Source organism: Pholcus phalangioides, unplaced genomic scaffold (assembly GCF_987345545.1).
Source record: "Pholcus phalangioides strain wild (caught in Gottingen) unplaced genomic scaffold, Ppha-v1.0 ptg000004l_1, whole genome shotgun sequence".
Taxonomy (NCBI): Eukaryota; Metazoa; Arthropoda; class Arachnida; order Araneae; family Pholcidae; genus Pholcus; species Pholcus phalangioides.
The window spans coordinates 42,509,003-42,532,666 of NW_028301597.1; the positions used below are offsets into that span (position 1 = coordinate 42,509,003).

The 23,664-nt window shown below is 35.3% G+C and overlaps 1 protein-coding gene across 1 annotated transcript in view; it reads right to left on the reverse strand.

The window, feature by feature from the left end:
• Nucleotides 1–23,664, reverse strand: part of LOC149087611 (uncharacterized) — a 48,704-nt gene that overhangs the window by 12,615 nt on the left and 12,425 nt on the right. The window contains exons 8-19 of the mRNA XM_089231923.1: nt 23,282–23,365; nt 23,007–23,172; nt 22,011–22,090; nt 18,803–19,236; nt 18,560–18,702; nt 14,554–14,775; nt 9,660–10,023; nt 6,870–7,084; nt 5,493–5,610; nt 5,266–5,368; nt 3,868–3,968; nt 1,233–1,403 (exon numbers count right to left, since the gene is read on the reverse strand). Coding sequence (XP_089088049.1) covers nt 1,233–1,403; nt 3,868–3,968; nt 5,266–5,368; nt 5,493–5,610; nt 6,870–7,084; nt 9,660–10,023; nt 14,554–14,775; nt 18,560–18,702; nt 18,803–19,236; nt 22,011–22,090; nt 23,007–23,172; nt 23,282–23,365 — 2,201 coding nt within the window. The remainder of the gene's footprint in view (nt 1–1,232; nt 1,404–3,867; nt 3,969–5,265; nt 5,369–5,492; nt 5,611–6,869; nt 7,085–9,659; nt 10,024–14,553; nt 14,776–18,559; nt 18,703–18,802; nt 19,237–22,010; nt 22,091–23,006; nt 23,173–23,281; nt 23,366–23,664) is intronic.

The following is a 23,664-nucleotide window of genomic DNA, read 5'->3' on the forward strand; positions in this document are numbered from 1 at the left end:
CGCTTATCTTCTTCTTGAAGTTACCCGAAAAGAAAACCCTCATTTGTTCAGAAATCAGAATTTTCTAACAAAAACCAAAAAAATTTTACTGTACCGGGAAAGGACAGCGGTGTAAGATTCCACTATGCGATAAAATAACAAGCGGTTTATTTTCAAACAAACCCTCGGAAATCAATCCTCGGTCATTTTGACTGGTATCGGTACATCTAGGTATAACGAAACGGTTGCCCTACTGTTATTGTCAGGCCCATCAGTCGGATTCGAAACATATTTCTAATTTGGTGGCACGGAAGACTGAACACTCTGGCCTACCCGAAAAGCTCGAACCTTTAACTGTTATAATAGAGCACCAGACCTTCAAGGGTCCACAATCCCTTCATCCTTGAGATCAAAATGATCTGAACAAAAAAAGGAGGAACTCCACACTCTATATGTTGCAACCGCATGAGAAGCTAGAAGATCGCATATAGAAGCGTCCAAGGTTTTTGAGAGTACGTAATCTTGCCATAATGTTAGTTACGGGCTGCTATAAATTACCATTTTTGATGCAAATGGAGAACGTTAGGTAAAACTAATATATATTCTGATAAATTATGCTTTTCACAGTTACGAAACAATATACAGGGTGGGCAAAAAATCTTAGGCACATTTATCGATAAAAATAAATCAACCAATTGACATATACGTAGATTCGGTTTGCACTAAAATACGTATCATGACCAAGAGTTTTCTTGTTTTTTTTGATAAATTAAAAAAAAAAATTCCGAATTTCACTCACAGGTAGCACTGTGTAACAAAACATTCAACATAACACAAAATACAAACAAACAGTGCATAGTTAATGTTTATTGCGTTAGACAAAACTACCATATTTCAATATGAGCGCCCTTTCATTCGTTTAGATTCAACCCGAGCTACAAAGGGTGCCCATATTGAAATGCGACACTTTTATGTTATGCAAATAATCAGAGACATTAATTAGGTACTGTGAGTGTTAAATTTTATGCGTTACGTATATGCCAAGCTTTTCTGCTACACAGTGCCATCTGTGAAACAGAAAAGCTTGAGTGAAATTTGGAACATGAAATTAAATTTTTAAAATTAATTTTCAAAATATGTGCAGAACTTCACCCACTTCAGTTGATTTTTCTTTCTTCAGTTCCAGTAATGAATTAATCGTTCATATCAAGAAGGTTATCATAGAAATTAATAAAATACAGAAAAATTCTCACAAAGAATTTTATCAGGTATGAACGAATACGTATGGCAAAGGATGACCCACAGTATGCTGACAACTCTAATTCCGTTGAATATCGAAACTGCGTCAGGAGACTCGTTGTGTTTCAAAAGCTTCTCTGTGTTCCTGTACACGGAGAAACAGAACAGAATGCGGAAAAAGAATCCTGAAACGAGAATTTATTAAAAAATCCGTATTTTTTGGTATTTTCAATAGGGATATAAACTTTTAATTTTTTTTCCAACATATTTCAGTGGTTTCATTGCAGGAGTTTACAAACTCCAAATCTACTAAAATCAGGGGTGCACAACATCTTGCCCTCAGGCCAGATACCTCCCACCTAGTGGTTCCTTCCAGCCCGCATAAGAGAGTTCCCGGTAGAAAACTATCAATACACTCAACACGATGAGTTGACTGACATATAAATGTATTTCCTTCATAAAAATGCGGGATATCGTTTAAAAAGTTGTCATAGGCAGTTGCCATATGCAGCCAGAAAAATTGTCAAAGGCAAGTAAAGAACAGTTACAGCCAAAAAATTTTCAAAGGCAAGTTAAGTTGTCATTTGCAGTTAGAAAGTTTTTAAAAGGTAAGTAAACTTGACAAATATCACAAAAATTGTTAAAATATCGCTAATCGTGGATGATGGGTTATGCTAGTCAAAATGTAATTCACCAATAAACATATGTTTCAGAAATATGGAAGGTGAATATATTTATGACTATAATAAATAATAATTATATGACTTATAATTGTAGTCATGATTATTATAATATAATATATCTATGGAAATAATCTTAATATTTGATTTTATAAATGCAACTAAGCCTTGTTGAAAATAAGGGGAAAAAACAGGCCATTTTTTAGAAAAAGAAGTCGGGACGGCCGAAATATCCCGTGAAATATGGGCCATACGATCGTTCTTTGGCCCACGAGTATCAAAAATAAGGCATGTCTAGCTAGCGAAAAGGTTGTGCGACCCAGATTTAAATACTACATTAACTTTAAAATTTTATTCTCCAATTATTAACCGTGTCTATATTTAATTCCAAGCTTATAGATCTACTTCGAAATTGAAGTTTTAGCATGTGTAATGTTAGGTGTATAGGAGAAAAGTGTTTTCATTTAGAAATCAACTTCACAAAACATCTGGCCAAAAAAATGGCCTTTAGAGAGGCGCGACATTTCGTCTCAGTGTCGCTTCAAATGGTTAAACATCAGTGCCGATTTTTCTTCGAATACTGTAACGATAAAGTATGCAATCTTTTGCATTCGTGTAAAGATGCAAAAATTTTAGGGTGCAGGGGTGCATGCGAGTTTTCGAAAAATCACTTTTTTTTTTGCAGTACCTGCACTGTACCTATACTATACAATTTCCTATGTCTAACCGCAACCGAGTTTTTTTGTTCTATCTGCACTAGAAATATTTTCAAAATAACCCAATAGAAACTGCTGACAGGTATTATAACAGGGTGTCCAATCTTTTCGTTGTCGAATGGCTATTTCCTGAATCGTCGGTTTTAGAGACAACTTTCTTTTAGAAAAAAAAATGTTTCGAATGATGTCACTCATCATCCTGAATGTCGTTCAAATTAAAAAATAATAAAATTGAAATTTTTATATGTTCCTTTCTTTCCGCCCCCCCCCCCACTTTTTCTAACTTCCAATTAGAAAACTGTTGTCCTATCTGTCCGTAGGTCATCAAAATATTCCCCATATTACTAAGTGCAATATTCACTGAGATATTCGAATACAAAAATCGGAGAAACGTTGAGAAATAACAGCATAAATGAGAGAAACGAGCGTTTTACGTTAGATTTTTCAGCGGTTTTCAAACTTTTTTGGTTCGCGAAGCACTTTTTCGTCAGAAATTTCTATGGCGGAGCCCCATAGGCCTACTTTTTATTTATCCACCGAAGTTACTGATTTATTTTTATTATTTATAAAAAAATTTATAATTTTTTTTTAACTTAATTTTTTTTATTATCTTCGAGAAGCCGCAGAGCCCCTGGAGAGCACACATTGAGCCACAAGGGGCTCCGCGGAGCACCGATGCAGAACCTCTGGTTTATGCTGTTCTTTCCACCTCCTTTCCAAGAATATAAATAATCGACTACTAAAGCCAAAAACTCTCATTAAATTAAATTGCTTAAAAATGTCCGCAGAATTTGAAAAAAAATTTTGAGCACACACACACACACATCTCTCTCTCTCTATATATATATTTTTTTTTTGAACTTTTTGATGTGAATATTCTACTTATCAAAAACATATTCAGACATGTGTGAAGGAAATATTTAAATTATAGTTAAAGTCCCTCTAGATTTTTCCTTAAATTGGTGTGTGTCAGTGAGCTGAACTCAGTTTCTATGGCATATTATCTGTTACCCCGCGACTTTGCTCGCGTGCAATTTGGTAATCCGAAAATTCTTCCTTGAGGCCCCTTTAGGGAGTGAATTTTGTGAAATCCCTTCTTAGCGAGCCATGAGATAAGATAATGTCATAAAATAAAACTACTGACCAAATTTCATATTCATAACTCCAGTGGTTTCGGCTCGGCGATGATGAATCAGTCAGGCAGGGCATGTCATTAGGTGCACAATAGATTTAGAGAAGGAAAATTAACTCACCTATACTTTTTATGTCTTTTTTTGATTCTGATAACCGGGTCATGATTATGTCGGTCAGAGTACCACTGATAACTACCATGATCAAAAGCACGATAATTATTCTGAAAAAACAAAGTTATAAAAAATGTATGAATGTATGAATAAAATTTCTTGAAAACAAACCGAAAACACGAACATCATGTGTATATAGGCTTTGTGAATCGAGTGCCTCTAATATGTTCATAATTCGCGTGTAAACCCATTACCAACCGCATTATGAAAAGTGGAATAAGAAGAAAAATATAATAAGTAAAAAACGTTATAGTAATAATTAATAGTTATCCTGAGAATTATTTGGAGGGTAATTTCAGTTGTAATTAACGACAAAAAATATTTTTTTCAAAGAATAAGTTGTTTAATAACAAATTATCTAACCTCGTACTGAATTTACGCATTTTTCTCCTATAATCCATTATCCGCCATAACTCGAAAACGGTTTGAAATAGGACAGGGTTGGTACGATGTCTTATGTTCCACTTGGAATTGTCTTTCACTTCTTTTCTTTGGCACATTAGGTCACGTTTACTCTGTATACGTACTGTATATTGCAATGTTCTCATAATAGCATTATATTGTTCATTTTAATCCCGCACGCTAGTATAAAACGGCAACCAGTCTTAATTGAAGAATTATAACAATTAGGTTTTTATTTCATAGGTGGCAGCAGGGGTCTCAGCGCAATTAATGTTTTGCTATGTGTCTCAAAAGTATCTGCGTAAAAACATAGTGACTGGTATTATGACGTATAAAATTCACACCGATGCGCATCATGAAAATACAATTATTTATCATACACACCAGTAGTTCTCAAAAAGTGCGCTACGAAGCGTCGGTCCTGACAGAGGTTTTTCGGAGAGATCCTTTGTTGCTCTGAGGAGCCGCGGATAATCGTCGAGTAGGGGAAGGGACACCACGAGTGGGGAAAGTTTGAGAACTCTAGTCATATACTATTCATCTTCATGCTGCCAATCGGTTTAAAGCCAGCAATAAATATTTTACTTGAAGAATCGTAACAAATAATTTTGTTATAAATTATTTTTGTTAGTTCGAGTGCTTCTTTCAATCGCGAAGTTCTTTATCTTAGTCCTCGATCAGTTTTCATTTTTTGAGTAGTGTAATAGTACCTTTTAGTGTCTATGAAAGTTACTTTAGAATTTTAAGCAATTCTTGGAACGATTTTTCATAGAAAACTATGTAAAATCGGGTTTCGGCTAAGAATGTGATCCAGAATGAATTGTCTTTGTTAGCTGACGTATCACTGCATGTATGAATCTTTCAGGTACTTCCAGAAATACCGTCATTTCTTTGCTCTTATAACAGAAGCACAAACCAAATTAATGTATTTTAATTACCACTCACACTGATGCATAATCGTTCCATCCTTCTATTTTGATATCTTCTTTCACTTGACATTCGGAAACTCGCATGTCGAAACCAACGAATATGTTCGTCACTTCCAGAGCTAAAATTTCAATTATCAACCATGATTGCGTTTATAATTAGATACACATAAAATAATTCTAATTAGACTTTATACGAATACTTAAGCAAAGAGTTTCAATATGAAGTCAAAAAAATCATCCTACCCTTGTCGACCATGAACTTGACGTCATTCTGTGTACAGGTGGACGGAACACATAACGCTAAGCGAATTACCATCAATTCGTATTGTGGTTTCAATAATGAGTTTATGCTGCCTATTAGCTTCAAGAAAATAGAAAAATTTCAAAAGCGTTATTATCTATAGTACTCCGTTCTATAGAAATTGAATTGTTGAATAATCTAAATATAAGGGTGGATCAAATGAAAACGGAGCAGTTGTTATAACTGGGTTTTTGGTTTATATGACTGTGACGAAATTTTGTGTAAAGCGCGGGAGGTAAGAAAGGCAACCTCAAATTATTTATGACAAAATAATATTCTTCCATTTCTCCGGCAATCTGGATATATAAGAAGATATTTAAAAAAAGAATGTCAAAGAACTACCGCATAATAGTTTATTTTGACGTAAAATGTTAAATATAAGGGTGGATCAAACGAACATGGAACAGTTATTATATTTTGGTTTATTTTTGTATGAGTGTGGTGAAACTTCATGTGGAGGGGGAGCGGGAGGTAAGGAAGGCAACCGCTACTGCGGAATGGACTTGCACCCTAGGTAATACGCGGAATCACGCGATGGATTGTTATATCATCCCCGTCTGTGAAATGTTTACGAATAAAGAACAGCAACGTGGCATTACTCATTTTTATGAAGCAGAAGAAGTCGGAGTTCGTGAATTGCATCGGCGAACAAAGGCAGTGTACGGTGAACTTGCACTGCACCGTCATTGACTCGTAATGAACGAGGATCTATGAATGATGATACGGGACTTGGTCAAAGTCACCTCCTTATCACGGACGCTTTGAGGAAAGAATTAGGTCAGATATTCAGCCCAAATAGACCACGCACAGTAAGGGGCATCATCAAAAAGGTAGGAGTACGTTTCAGTTCCGTTCATCATTACGCAGAAACTCCATTATAGGAAAGTGAATTGTAGAAACGCTTGTGCCAGTCCTGCATGCGAGTCAATGACCGTGCATGCTCACCGTACGCTGCCTTTGCTCGCCGATGCACTTCACGAATTCCAACCCCCTTCTGCCACTAAAAACGAATAACACCACGTTGCTCTTCTTAACTCACAAACATTCCACAGACCACAGAAAAAAATGAAAAACAACCTTGAAAAATACCGTTGTTTCCTGGCAATTGTCAAGCAGAATAGATGTGAAAATAAATTCCATTGACCTAAGGACCATGACCCGAAGGAAGTGAAACTGAAAAAGCTGAGGAATACGATGTGATTATTTTTAGAATAAGTTTTGTCTATTTTTTTTGTGCGACACATAACTTCTAAAACTAAAATTCCAAACATTAATTTAGTGATTGAAGATTAGAGAATAAGAACGTTTGAGCAATTTACCGTATCCGGAGCGAAATGATTCTCAAATTCGGGAACGTCCTCAACAATTCCGATTCGGGGTAAAACTTTAGGTAATGGAGGTATGACTTCCACGATGCAGCTCTTGCCTTGAAAGTTTCCAGTCACGTTGATGTCCAAACAGCCGTCGAAATCACCTAAAGCCGATAATGTTCCTCTTCCCATGCCATCCGGTATCTTTCCCATAGTGTCCAAAACTTGAAGAAAAAAAAATCATATGCAATAGTTTGGCCACTTTTGGCCTTATCGTTTAGTTTTAATACGTGGAAGAGTAAATGAACCTTTGCCCAATAATGTGCAGAAGAAACACAAAGAAAACGGCAAATTAAAAGTTCACTTATTTTGTGTAGCTAAATAATACTAATGACAAATAGATTAAGAAAGTAATTATTTATTGCTAGTGTCTCAAAAATTTGAAATATTGAGATAAGTTCAAAAGTAGATCTCGAAATACCGCGTATAGGAGATACAAATTGAGCCAAACTCGTCTAATAATTTCACGAAATGTATGATATATCACCGATATATCACTGATTTTATCACGAGGCATTTTTGGATTTCCGGGAAAAGTATCGTTGTATTGATAGAGCATTATTTGTAAACATTAAACAATATATATATCAATTCTTACTCAGCAATATAACTGAGTGTAGCTTAAGTTTCTCACTCTCCGATATTCTAAGGAAAGAGGTCTTTTTTGCCTTTGTAGCGTCACACTATCACGCTAAGGGCGGCATTCACCGACATGGTTTAAACAATAGTCACAATTTTTTTCATAAGAGATCGACACGGATTGGTTAAATTCAGGGTTTTAACCAATCTATGTTGATCTCTTATCCAAAAATTGTAACTACAGGTTTAAACCATGTTGGTGAATACGGCCATTAGTGAGACAACGTGGAATAATTCCCCGCAAAAACAGTTGAAGTTTCTTCCCTGAATTTTCTTGGCATGAACAAGTTGTGAAAAACTTCATAGCGTGATTGTCTATCGAATACCACATTACGACAAAAATTTAAATATCTTTTATATTCTAAAAATCCAAATAATAATAATAATCTCGTTAAAATAATTCTAAGCGGGAAATAAAATCGCGATTAAATTTTAATAATGTTTGATCATCTCTTTTGTATGAAGAACACAGAGACCTTAAAATTGGCGTAAATTCTGTCAGTAACGCTTGCATAATAGTCGATTCTGTTGGCACTTGCTGACATGCCAAATTTGGTAGTTCTTGAAAAACATTTTACGCCTAGAACCACTAAGAGTATGGTGACCTGAATACTCAGACGCTCACTCTGTGTTTCGAATTGTTATCGGTTTACGTTATTCTAGAAAACTCGCTAGTATTACAGAGTATTTACTCATAAGTTTTGTTTCGACGTGCAGATTCATCATAAACTTGGCCGTTTCCAATGGATGGTGAATGGTAACTAAATGATTATATAGTCTAATCCCGTTTTAACGAATACCGTTATAGTGAAAATCTCATTTTAACGAACACTTTTCTAATCCCTCAAATAAGTTTACATAGGAACAATGCAAACAACCTGAAATTCCTTTATAACGAAATTTCGTTATAACGAAGTGATTTATCCGGTCTCTTGGAGTTCGTTATAACGGTATTTGACTGTATCTATTAATATAATAATATGTACGCGTTATGGTAAATTTGATAAATTGTTCACATTATACATAATAACCGGTTGTTATGTATACTTACCAACTGTCTTAGTAAGTTTGATAAATTCATCATTTTTGTCGGCGAATATACATAATGTGGAAGCATAATACGAATATATATGAGCGGCATAGGTGAATTTGATAAATACTGAAAACATTGATACTCTTACCGGTAATTATGTGTTAGAACCAAGTGTCGTTGGTAAATTTGATGAATACTTGAAATTTCTCACCTTTATCTGTGATTATGCATACTACCCTAGTGTAAGTGGTGAATTTGATAAATATAAAAAAAATATTCCATATGTATGGACCACAGAATATGGAATGCCAATGTATTTGTGTACTGGATATGGAAACATCCAGTATGTGTAATGAATATTATATATAATGACAACAGATTTTACGATCGTACACGATATAATAATACATGTACGTATGAATTATCATGTATAGTATATCCTATAGTACGATTTATCATGATTACCAACGACGCGACGCTTGGAATTATGCATAACACAGGCAAAAGTGATATTTTTAGTACTTATTAAATATACCAACGACGCTCTTGGGTACTATGCATAATCACTGGTAAAAGTGATAAATTTAGGGAAATTTTTATCAAACTTAGCCGAATGCTCGGAGAATATATATAATAACGGGTTATTAAGTATAATATAAGATTTATAAGAGGATTTATCACTTTTACCGTATATAATATATATATACATATACTTAACTAGCTGTTATAAATAACATTTACAACTATGACTATCCATACAAAGGTTTCTAAGGCCGGAATTACACTATAAAAGTTTGATAAAAGATTTTTCACACAAAACTTGAAATAAACAACCAATAAGTCTATCTTTTACATTCGCTCTTGAATGTAACCAATGCGCTTATTTGTTTATTTCTTTTTTTTTTAAGCTTTGTAAAAGATCTTTTGTTGAACTGTTATAGTGCCTAAAACCATCACAAAACTAGCTTTTCAAGTGCTTCAATATAGTTTACACTGAAGAAACATAAAATATTCATGTTTCTTAATTGTATGTAAATTGTATGTAACTGTACGTTTTACATACTTACATCGGAAAGCCCACATTTTCATCTGCTTGAGGCCGACTGCGATTTTCATTAAACTGGAGAAACACTTCGGTGATATGTTCGAGATATCTTCGGAATCGAAATTTCTGACCAATTTTCTGGTGACGGTCGAAATGAAATTCTTCAGGTTCTTCTCCGTTTCTATCCATTTCTGACCTTTACTTAGAACGGGAGGACCACAATCTGTACAACTCGAGTCCTCTGATTCTGAGGCATTGCCTGGATTTGTACTGAAAGCGAAAGTTACGAATGATACAGATACGATTGCAATCAACCACACTCTGAGAAACATCACTACATAAAATTTGGATTTTTTTTTGAGACCTCTAAACAGTTCTATTTTACGCTACTCTCGCTGTCGCATGATGGTCTGCCACCGACGAATGTGACGGGAAAAATGAATGTTAAATTTCTATGTGGGCACTTGACTCGAAGAATCCAAAACTATGCACTATAATTAAATGATGAACTGATATTTTCTGATAAATCAAAATTTTTCCTCTTCAAAAAAGTGATACTTTCCGATTGCTATCAACTTACGTTATTCTAGAAAGTTCATCGAGCTCAGGAAAACTGGTTCTTTGTGTAAATTGAAAACAAAATCGATTGCACTCACACACAAGTATACTCACGAAGAGCATTTATTTTCCCTATCGTTGTAGTTATTCAAACACACATGAAGAAGCAATGTATAAATTCTTTGTACACAACTGAATAACAACAGAAAATGTGATTGACATTTTATTTTCCATTAAACATTACCGAGTCAACTGAAAATGATTAAAAATATTACGAGAGAATAAACCTGAAATAACAACATTATTATATCGTTTAGGGATAAAATAACGGTCCCGTGTTTTGTTACTTTTTCTGTATCCGAACCATGGATTTCAAGAAGAAATATGTTTACTGTATTTTTAGCAACATTTCCCTCTAACCTGTAATTATTTTTATTGTTTAACAGTGTCGAAATAGAAATGCTATTAAATCATCAGGTATATGCAGTTTCGTGCATTGGTTCCCTGCTCCCCGATGCGGGAAATTGTTCTCTTATTGTGCGTTTGGGGTCGGGACTAACACATACTTTCCAGCTCAGCAAAACTTAGAAATTTTCTGCAACTGTAGAATGAGTTTTGAATTGCAACCAGAGATAAGGTTGGACTCAGATCTCATTCCTCCACGCTAACGATGCGTTAACTCTTAACTGGCGTTGTGAAAATTCTGTGCGTATCTAGCGTCGTGGGGTCATATTGACCCTAGCAACTATTAATGCATTTTAAAATCAACAAAATAATTTTTCATAAAACTAATGGGTTTTTTATTATGACTTCATTAATCGGTCAATTATTCACTAAATAATTCTTCAAATTTCTTTAATTATTTTCCCAAAAGTTTTCTTTTATTAAGGCGCATTCGAAAGAAATGGAGGGATACGTGACATTTAAAAAAAAAATTAAATGATTTATTAAATTATTTTAATGCAACTTTCATGATGAAGAAATGAGCAGATATTATTGAAATATACTCAGAAAATAAAATTTACAAATTAAAATAATATTTACCATATTTTCACAAGCGCCAAAATTAGTCTCATTCTAAGACCGTAACAAAAAGTGCTTGTAAACAACACTATGATATATTGATCTCACAGATCTTGCGTACAATTTAAAAGCAACACTATCCTCATGCTCACCTCAGATATCCGATGTTTCACGACTAATTTGAAACTGTTATCGAGAAAACTGATACTCTTCCGATACACCATTTCATTCTGAACACTCCTGCCGTCAGACAAAAAAAGACTTATACAAGTGAAGTGGGGTTGTGGTGGGGTCATTTTGACCCCCATGGAAACTTTCATCAATGATCTACAGGAAAGAAAAAGTAGAATAACATCATAAGTTTGTCAAACACTTGTAAACAACTAGCTTGAAAGGTACATAAAATAGGATGGTCCAGATGCATTTCTTTCTCACGGGGTGGCAAGATGAAGGATGCGGGGGGATCAAAATGACCCCACCATGCCAGTTACATGTTAAGACCGATATTGTTTTAAATGTGTATCCGATCATAATGTCTTAGCGTCTTCCCTTCCGATACTTAAACAGACATTAAAAGTTTTTTTTATAGCTGTTTACGATAATTAACATGAATGATATTTTCCCACACAATAACTTTACTGTTTATTTTAAGACCAAGGAAGACAATATCGAGGATAGATAGAACAATCAAAATGCAAGCTAACAGAGATCTTCGAAATGTCCACTAGCTGAAAAACCTGCCGCTGTGGTGGTCGAGTGGTCATAGACTCGCATGGCGGGGACCCGGGTTAGAGCCTCACAGTGGTGGTCAGCAAATGTGAGCCGATGTTTCCCAAAAAGTCAAAAAGCAACAGGCCTACAAACAGTACCAATATTCAGTCACTACACATCATTCACTTCACTTCTGAGATATAGATGGCACCACTGAAAAAGCATACAAAACACTAGATATGCACTCAGACTGTTAGGTATGCACACACTTGCACTTCCGGCACAGCCAATACCTTCTAAAACAGAGCTCTAGAAGGTGTTGGCACAACTCGCTAGGTATTAAATTGCCTATCCCGATAGACCTGAGTTTTGCTCGGTTTGAAAAAAAAAAGCAAAAAAAAGACGAAAAAACCTAATGAATTTAATTCAAAACACGGACTGAATGTGAGTGTATCCCTTTTAGAACGTTTGCTGGCATTATGGGCTTGTTCGGTTGTCTTCCAAGTGAAAATAAAATCGTTATTACTCAATTACGGAAAGACAAAGTGGAGGGAAAATTATGCAAATCGCCACACATTGACAAGAGTAACAATCCATCCAAGGTACAAATGGGGGAAAAGAGGGTATATAATGCCCATATAAGGTATACAAGTTATTATAGGTCAGCTTCTCCAACCTGTTGATTCTCGAGTACCACGGTGCTCCCCCGAAGCACCCAATGTGTCCGATGCTCGTCCCCGACTTCGTGCTCGCAAGCATTTGATCAACGTCCCAATTACATACCTAGTAAAAATTGCGTTCGAGGATTAATATCATCTCGATTTCATGTATACGTATGTTATAGTTGCCTTAAGGGTGTCTTTCTTTTGATGATGGGTACATGCAGTGCTCGACTAGAAAAAGGTTGAAGACCTCTGTTATAGGCAGTTATAAGGCAGATTATAAAGGTAATTATTAAGGTAATGTATTATAGGTTCTCTCGAAATTTCGTTGAAGAGTTAAAAAATTAATTCAAATTTTGAGTACCTCTTTTCGATAGATATTTCTCAGTAATAAATAACTAAACCCGCTTCTCCCCTTTTCCTACAAAAATATCCCTTAAAATTTTGGAGAGGACTGAAATTACTATTCAAATTTATATTTTCGCATAACACTGATGAACTTGAGGTGAAAGAGCAGTCACAATGTCTCTCGCAGAAATCAAACGCAGGTCCTCTTGCAGACCGAGCAAGTGCGCTGCCATATACACAACTGGAGACACGTCCCTGCCTCCCTTATTTCAAGCACTGTGGCTTAATGTGCTGAAATATAGACATTTTTAGCTTTTTTTTCCGTCTAGGTGGAACGATACAGAGTGTGAGATGTCTTTATCTCATCCCAATGTATCATGGAAATAGATCCTTTTCCATATATTATACCCAGTTAAATTCTGAAAGCAAAATTCATCCCAGAGGTGTACAGGGTATGTCGATACGCAAAAGGTCATGGGTTCAATTGCTGCGGAGACCAGATGCTTTTTCTTTCCCAGTTAACCTCGGCACAACATCCAGAAAAGTTATATTTTCCTTGATATATATAATATAAATAATATAATATAAATAATACAAAGCAATCTCACTTTCTTCACCAATTTTTGTTTTACATTTTTATTAAAGCAATTCACAAAACCATCGAACAAAAGAATTGATTTTATTCCAGGAAGTTTAATAGAATTATTATTTTTAATAAAATCAAAATCTCAATGAAAAATTTCACATTTTTATTTGTACCATGTGCTGAGGGTTTCCAAAGATCTTTATTATACACAAATTAAATATTTTTATTTAAAAAGTAGCATATTATTTCACAAATTGCTGTTTCATTTTTACATGACACGTGGATACGTTTTACAAATTACATGAAGATACTGGGAGCATTCGCAAAAAGTTGCGTGACGAAATTACTTAGCGCGTCATCTCTTGCTTCTGCAACTTAAACGCCCATATCTCTTAGAACACCAACCCCCTCCCCCACCTTTTGCGTACGCCAACGCCTCGTAGATGATAGGCCTCCGCACTCTGCTTGTGACGTCAGTAAGTAGTCCATTTCCCATAGAATATTGAGGGAAAAAAAAATTCCCTGTCAGTATCATCGTTGTGAGGAAAAGAAATGTTCGGACTCAGAATTGTCAATTTCTATGCCCCACATCCAATCGCTATGCGGTATTTGTGAGCCAATGAGGAAGATTTTACGCCAAAACGAGAAGAAACGGAATAGGATGTTGTGTTTCAAAATGTTGCAAACAATAATGTTTGCTAGGTAGTCTGAATGACGTTTATGGCTAACACTGCAGAGGCCTTCTATCTGTAGGAGGTTTTGACCAGGCCCGCTGTCCTGATTTGAAACTATTTGTTTCCCCGCTATATCTCGAACAGTTCTCAACGGAAATAGACGACATTGTTATCGTTTGTTATTTATTAGCCGAAGGTAATGACATAATTTCATTATGTCAGTATCTAACACTTGATTTAAGACACACACAAAAAAACGTATTCACGTCAGAACTTGGGGCCATTTCCATGGCACAGCCTACCCCAATTTTCTTCACATTATTCTGAAATGCTGTGTGAATGTCATAAAATTTATTGATGGTTTATGGATGATTCGCTGATTCCATTGCCAATAATGTAATCGTTTGTTTCGTTATGGATTTTCCCATTTTTTTCTTTATCTTGCGGGATGTTTGATGAACAATTCTTCCTACAGAACATGATTTTCTCCAGTTGCATGAATGGAACCTCGAACAGCATACTTAGAAAATAAGCTGCGATGAATGAAGCCATGACAAACGACAGGTATAGAAAAACCTAAAATAAAAGTAATATTATGTTTATTGAATTTGCTTTATGGGAACACAATGAAACTGAACTGGTAATGTTAAAATACCTATAATATAAAATTATATACCTATACGTATAAAATTAGTGAAGATTGAAAAGTCCATCATGAAATCAGTGGAAATGAGCTACAGAATTTATATAATAAACTTTTCTCTCTATACGTCAAATTTAAGAAAACGTCATTATTTGAGAAGCGATTTTGATAAAAATCGTGCCAATTATTTCTATATACACTAAAATTTGGCCAAAGGAAGTAAAAAAGGTTACAGAGCCATGGTTCAAATACGACATTACTTAAATGATTATTCAAACAAAAAATTGTTAGATGCAAGTTAAATTGCTAATTTTAGCTATAAAAATTGTCAAAGACAAGTAAAGTTGCCAACTATCGCTAAAATATTTGCGAAATCACCAATGGCGTGAAGTAAACATCTTCCACTAGACGCAATGGGAGGAATACGCAAAAACGTATATATTTTACATGACATGATAACTACGACTAAGTAGTTAAACGTCTTAATTCTTGATTTCAGAAGTTCAAGACTCATTGAAAATAAGGGAGAAAAGGAAAATTTTTCTTTAGAAAGTTTGAATGTCTTAAATTACGGAAATGTCCCGTAAAATACTAGTCATATGGTCACGCTGTACATATAAATTTCTGGCCTGCGAGCGACAGAAATACCGCATATCTGGTCCACGGGCTGAAAAATTTGCGCAGCAATGTCGTAAACATTCCGTTGTAGAAAGAGTTGCAGGCTGGAAATTGTTTTTATGGATGTGCATGAGTTCTAACATCGAGGTGCGAATGCGAACCGAACCCCCGTCCCCCCATTTGAAAATGCCTCTCCGCAGGGCAGGCAGACATTCAACACGATAATTGCAAAATATAGAAATTCAATCATTTACCATCTTCACTTCAAAATTGTGAAGAAAGATGACATTACCATTTCACAGGGTCGCAAGGGCCACTTTTTAAGCCGTGTGATGGCCAGTATGATGGAACCGGCAAAAGATTATATTTTGGTAGGGTGGCATCACCAGCAAGGATACGAAATAGGCACAAGTCTTACAACATACACACTTTAGGGACCACTTATACTCATAGAACACACATTCTTGCATGTACTGATTCGTTAGAAATTTCGCAGAGGAATGTACGGTAAAGTAGAACCTCTCGATAATGGACATCCAAGGGAACAAAACTTTTGTCCGCTGACGGGCAGTGTCAGCTATTGGACAGGTACGATATACAGTGGAACCTCGTTTATACGACGTTTGGTTTCGGTCGCAATTTATTCCTGTATGTTAAAGTGATACATCGGTGGTTATGCATTAATAAATCTTTATCAATCGTCTCGAGAAAAAAAGTTTTTAAATTTCATTACTTTTATCACTTTTACCAGTGATTACGCATAATTTCCAAATAGAGCGTGATAATTATGGAAAAAATTGTAATCTTTTCTTCTCTTCATTAAACCAATTAATTATTTTCACCCGTACATGATATCACCACTCAAGTCTATCACCATCTATGGACGATTTACTACCTAGTGAGCTGTGCGCGAAGTGTAACTGTGTGTTTGTACCTAACAGTCTTTGAGTGCGTATGTAGTGTTTGATTTTTCAGTGCTGCCATCTATATTTCAGAAGGGAAGTGAGTGATACGTTATGACTGAATTACATTTGTACTGTTTGTAGGTCTGTTGCACTCTGTGGCGAGACTTTTTAAAGGGGAGATCGGCTCGCATTCGCGCCTTGAAGTTGGGAACCACAGAAGACCAACTTCAGCGGACCACCACTGTGATGACGGTTGCATTACGCATACTTTGAAGTAAAAGTTTAAAATAAGTCTGAAGAAGAAATAAACGTTTTCATAAGAACATTATCAGTTATGTTGACTTTCTTCACACGTATCAACATGTCCAAGCAAAACCAACGTTACCATTTGGAGATCAGTAAATCAAGTAATTAATCGATAATTATCATATTTACAATACGAGCTTTCTATCATACATAACCACTGTTGAATATAACAAATTTATGTACATAAAATTCACAAACTAAAGTTTAGAAAAAAAAAAATTAGTTAGCCTGATTTTACTGTCCGCTATCGGGGAGCAAAATACATTAAAGCCCTATTCCACGGGACCGGGGATCAGAAAAGTGTTACGGGAGGTGCCCGCTAACGGGGAGTGCCCGTTAAGAGAGGTTCCACTATAGTATTATACGCGTGGCCCAAACGACATGATTTGTGCAAACACATGCGAAATGGAATTTTTTGAATATAGTATTTGCCCGTTGAAAGAAAAGCTTTGTTTCATTAAAGTTTGCTTGGCTGTGTCTCAATTTCTTTTCAATATAAAACAAAATGCATTTTTCTGTGTCTTCAAATTCTCAAATACTATATTAATGATATTTTTAAATTCAATGTCAAGTTGATAGTTATCATATATTAATATGCCTATGTAACGCTATATATACTGATGCTATAATGTTGTAATATCTGTCTTTTTTGTTTTGTTTTTTTATAATTTTTTTTCTGACACGGTCAATTCCTGGTGTGTCATGGCTATAATCGCCTCTTATGACACTACCTGAGCCTGAGCAGTGTCTGTTTTGCCAACGTGGAAACTGTTGTGCAAAATGCATGTATAGTAGAACAACAAGATGGTTTTGGTAATCCTTGTTGATAAGTAACAAACGCTGTTCAATAAACGTATTTATACTCTCTAGTTTGTGGAAATCTGATTCCACAAACACACATACTGAACTGCATTTTGTTAGTGTCAACATTTTCCCTGTTGGCGTATTTTGGCGTTATATTCTCCCCTCCCTTAACCTCCGTTCATGTTCGGCAACAAATTTGGATGTTCGCTATTTGACGATTCAGCGTTGAATCTAGTCACCTTGTCCTAACCTAACCTCAAGTTGAACGAAGAAGCGGAAAGAAAAATATGAGAAAAGGAAGAAAAAAAATCAAAAAGGAAGAAGAGTATATGATAGATAAGTAGAATAGAGAGTATACATTCAGCGGATTTCCCTTTTTACCCCACCTTACGCGTTTTCTTTCGTTCTTACATGTATAGAGTAGAAAAATACAAGAAATGTGGTGGGGGGGGGGGATCGCTAACAGGAGTATAGAAAAAACGTGAAGGAAAAAACATCTACTACAAAAACCACATATGCATCTTGCCGACATTCCTCAGTGGAACTTCAGAGCCTGGGCGTCTCGCGGTTTCTCCAGTTTCTCCAGTGGAACTTCTAACGAATTCGTGCATGTTGGAATGTGTGTGCGTGTATTGGACCTGAAGTGAACTTTGTTTTTTTGTGTAATGCTTGTTACGCGTAGTTGCCGTCATCTGCCATCAGTTTTTCCTAACTATGAGTGGAGTGTAATGATTGAATAATTGTCCCGTTGTAGGCCCGTTTCTGTCTGCGGGGAGGAGTACCGGATCTATTAACGGGGGGATCGGCCTACATTTGCGAGGAATAAAAACGTGGAGTTAAAACAAAGCTTTGAAACGATAAGCAGAGAGAAAAGAAACGCAGAGAGCTAGATTAAATTCATTCCACTGGTGTTTGGACGAAATATTTCGTCCGTGATCGTAAATGGGTTAAGAATTCAATGCCCGTGTTCCATATTAAACGTAAACTGAAACATTTCTCGTTAGAGACCTCTAAACATCGCCAATTTATTTTTAAGCTTATTGTAAGCCCATTTACTCGTAGGTTTATTGAAAAAGTTACATACTAGGGTTCGGTGATTCACCGCGAATGGAAGTCGCAAACTTGTGTAATAGCCATGAATGATAATCGGATGAACCAGATATGTTACGTAAGTCAGTTTCGCCAGCGGAGTGAACGCCGACCAGCTTAGAAGTCTAGTTATGAAACCTGAAATGTTCAAAAAAAAACCCTGATAAGTTTACTATGACATCACCTTTTCAAGAAAACCCACAAAGCAAGTACGCAATCGTGAAATGCAATCACTGACCTCCATTGCCAGTACAACATGATATCGTGACCCATCCTATCGCCAATGACCACAAGGCTTTGAAGAGGACATTATAAATAGCTGCTATAGCGATGGGAGGATCAGTATCTACGTTGTACCAGATGTATCCGGTGTACACCAGTGTAATTCCTGTTGTAAAACTTGCCAACCAACCAATTATATTTACGGTCCTTGAAATATGAATTCTTGATCTGTGATACAAAACGTATCCTACAGCTAATCCCATGAAATATATAACCGCATGCAGGTGTGGACGGTAGTAGCCATACTTGACGAAGTAATGTGCGTCACCAACAGTTGCCAAATTCGTTGTCATAAGTGGAGGTAAACCATAATAATACTGATTGCAAACAACCGCCGCAATACTAGAAACTATCAGCACAGCTAGGGTACTCAAGGAAAATTTCGGGCACCTATCAAAAAATAGAAATAAGAAAATTATTTCTATTACATAAAGAAGCATAAATACAGTCGAGTCCCGTTATAACGAACTCCAAGAGACCAGAGAAATCACTTCGTTGTAAAGAAATTTCATTATAAAGTAATTCCCGTTTACCTGAGGAGTTGGAAAATTTTTCGTTAAAACGAGATTTTCGCTATAGCGGTATTCGTTAAAACGGGATTCGACTGTAGTACAAATGCAAGAGGCTAAAACACGAAAATTACAAATCAAGGCATTTTCATTCGCATTGTTATAAAACGTGTCTGAAATAGAATTTATTGCATCGTAATTGCCTTTATATATGACGTGCTTAGCTTTTCACGGCTAATACAAAGCCCGGGCCTGTGTTCAATAACTCCTTTTTTCCTGACGCTCAACCTCAAAAGATTTTAATAAACTCTTTAAGAGCATTTTGCAATGTATATACTTAATTCATTGAAAATAAAATCATATCACTCGAAAATAAGGTCTAAAATCTTCTGTTATAAAATTCTCAAACAAAACAGGAATGCTAAATTAAGAGGTCTCATACCGTCTAACATGGTGAAAACTATGCTTTAATAGAACTACCATTTACATAATTTAACGATTGATTTATTTCAACGTTTTTACACGTGCTCTTGATTGTATGTGCTATCTTATGCCGACATAAACTTTTACATATCTCTGATACTCACTTTATTTTGTAAATTTTCAGAAAAAAGAAGCATTAAAAACAGTCTGCGCGCATGATGAAATACCATGACATCAATGTAACTGAATAAAAATATTGAGATTCAAGATTCTCAGCCACCTCGGTGGGCATTTTGCCTGTTGTGGCGTTGTATTCGTATTTGTATGAAAGAAACTGCTTAGTTCTTAAAATGAAGAAGAAGGTTGAGATTTCATTTACTCAATCTTATTTAAAATTAAATTTTGAATTAAAAATAATTGAAATTCAAAATTTAAATTTCAATTTTAAATAAGGTTGAGTCAATGAAATCGCAACCCATTGACGTCATGGTTTCATTCCGGTATCAGTGTTTTTTCCACACACGTCTTGAATGAAAATTAAGTGCCATTTAAATAAAGCAGTGACATGCAAAAAGACCTGATGTTTTAATAAAATCTATTTTAAATTGCAGCTATTTATCGGATTAATAGTAATAATAATTAATAATTTAATAATAATAATAATTAATAATTTATCCACCGAAAAAATTGTGGTAATAAAATTTTTGCATTAGTTTATTATATCACTAATATTTTATTGTGCTCTACCAGTCACAGTGTTTATGTTTTTAATTTTCTAAAAAAATAGTCACAAGCCTGGATTACACTATAGAAGTTTTATAAAAGTTATATTTTTTTTAAATTAAAAAAATGCAACCATAAGCGTATTTGAAGTAATGTAACCAACTGGCTTATTAGTAGATATTTTTCAAGTTTACTGAAAGATCTTTTACCAAACTCATAGTGCGATTCCTATGATGATCTGATGGATTACGATGAGCTTGGAGACTCAGAAGAAAAGGGATTAAAAATCATTTTCTCTTGTAAATTTCCGTAAGCTATTCATTTTGCTAAAATATAAGAATTTTTTTGCTATGAAATGCACGGATTTTTTTGGGTCGGCTTATATACGAGTATATACGGTAATTGGAATGTACCATAACTTTTTCAAAACATTCTAATTGCTAATTCGTTTGTTACAAAATATTTTCGGAAATTTCAACCGAAAAGTTTGGAATTTATATTTTACAGCGATGCAGGTATTTGATACAGATCTGAATAGCTTACCAAGTCAGTGGTTTCCCCAACTTTGAGTCACGACCCCCTGAGAGCCGTGAAAGATTTTCCAGAATTTAAGCGTCTAAAAACAAATTTAGTTTATTGTATTTCGCAACATAAATAAATATTGCACATGGCAAACCTAAAGCACACTTTAGCTGAGCTACTCATTACCCACTCACTAGAAAAAAGTGAAGCACGCAACTAATAAATTAGAAACTACCGGGGGTGTCTAGAAAAAGAAACCTTCCATTAAAACTGAAAATCTCATAAAACAATGAATGAAAAAATCATTCTTATTTTTTAAGCTTGTGCATACAGCTCCGCGTACAACGCTACAAATCTTCAATCATTACACTTCACTGATATTTCGAAAATTAGATGGTAGCACCATAAATAAAATTACACAGAAACAAACTTCACGTCAGGTTCACAACGTGTACACACACGCATACATTCCAACATTTACCACTTTGTTAGAAGTTCCGCGGAGAAATATGGACGAGGTGCATGTGTGGTTTAGTAGCAGTACCAGACAGCCCTATAAAACTTTAATTAAAACGTTTGACGAAATCATGTAGTTGCAGATTTTGATGATAGTAAGCCCCACAATCATTCAAGGTTCACCAGTTTGTCAAATACAGGTTGATGTATTCACTGCATACAGGCAACACACGTAGTACAAGCACGAACACTGACGTATGATCAAAATGTCAATTTAAAAAAAAAAAACACTTGAAAAATGCACAGTTGATTATGCGCATATGACTAGTACCGGTGCAGCGGGAACTATCGGTTAAATTTTAGCGGAAGTTTGAAATTGGGGGGGGGAGTGGTCAGTAGTAAAATTGTTGTCCAAAAGAGGTGTCACGCTTCAACAGTTTGAGAACCAATGTAGTAAAATAACGTATGAATTTAAAATCTCGTATAAAATCATGATTATTTACAAAAATAAATATTATTTGGATTACTCACTTCTTTATGGTCATTAACACAATGAGGGATACAATGTAAAGTTGCATGTCGACAGCCACGTACCACATCCACGGAGCACACTAGGAAGTAAAATAATTGCATTAAAATTGTCATACCCGTGTTATTGAATCAAATATGTACATAAATTACACATTTTGCAGAAAACGCGAAGTTTGGTGTGATTCATAGAAAACTTATGATACCTTAAGTTAAATTGTTATACAGGGATGAGATTACTTAATTCACCCTTGGAGCATTTCACTGGCGAACCGTTGATCCACACAGGAGGCACACAAATACAAACACAAAGGCCACTACAGGCAAATTGTGCAACGAGTTGGCTGAAAAAAGATGCCCATAAAAATATGGATGTCAAATAAATACTACTAAAATACAGCCACCCAATATCAGATAATATATCATGAAACAAAAAAAAAACACCAAAAATTAATAATAGAAATACACTGCCCATAAAAAATTATGGTTATCTTATTTCTGAGTATGTGTGTGTGGATAGCTTCTCGATTTATCCCTACTGTATGTTCATCCTACTTCTTTCTAAACGAGTCCACTGAGTTAGAATTCGCGACACCCGTAGGTAAGCTATTCCTTTTATTCATAACCCTACTAGAGAGAAATTCCCTGCCTCAACCTGGAGTTGCCCTTTACTAAACGATACCGGTGTCTCCTCCTGGAAGCAGTTGATTAATAAGGTACTAATAACTCGTGCTCCATCCTATCAACCCCGTTGAAGACTTATGGCACTTCGATCATATCCCTAGAAACTTCTTTCCAATTCGAAGTATGCCTCTAGGATGAACAGTTGGACAGTGAAATGCAGGAAGGGAAATCAAGTAATCGCACTGTATTACTGGAAAGAAGGGTCTCAAATGTAGCAGTTTTTAGCGCGTGCTGTTCTAATCATTTAAGTACGTATATGCAGTTTAAATTTTTATGCTTTTTTGATATTTTTTTCTTCGAATAAAGCAATACTACCATCCGATCATGGTCGTAGAAATTATTGATAAAAATCATGTTCGTCCACCATCTTTCCCGACAGTTTGTGTTCATCTCTTCATAGGCCATTTGCCATATTGGGCCAGATCCAGCTCTGTAGACCAGCATATCGAAAGCTATCATAAGCATCATCGGCGGTGTCAGCCTGATGAAGCAAATATAATATTGTATTAACAAAAACACAAATAGCATCAGCGAGTTCATGTAGAAAAGGTTAGATTATGAAAAGTATATAGATAGAGAAGTGCTCTCACCTCCAATATCTTTTGAATAAGTACTTGAAAATTGGGATATTCTGTTCTTTAGCCATCATCCAATTGTACATCAGGAGAGTCCCGCTTCAAATATAATCAATATGTCATGTTTTATATACAGGGTGATTATTTAATTCCTGTTGCCACGTTTTACTAGCAAACCGTTGATTCTAGAGGAGTACTTCTAATTAGAAAGAAAAAATAATTAAATAACTTGTAGAGCTCAGATACGTCATTTCTGTTGCAAGGGGTTGAAGGGGTTGTGTAGTTATCAAGATAAAACCAACTATTTATACGGGCACATATCCATTAGTTCATACTGTTTTTCCCAACTTTCCTCCGATTTTTTAAATTCAAGCATCTCTGCAAATATTGCACTTAGA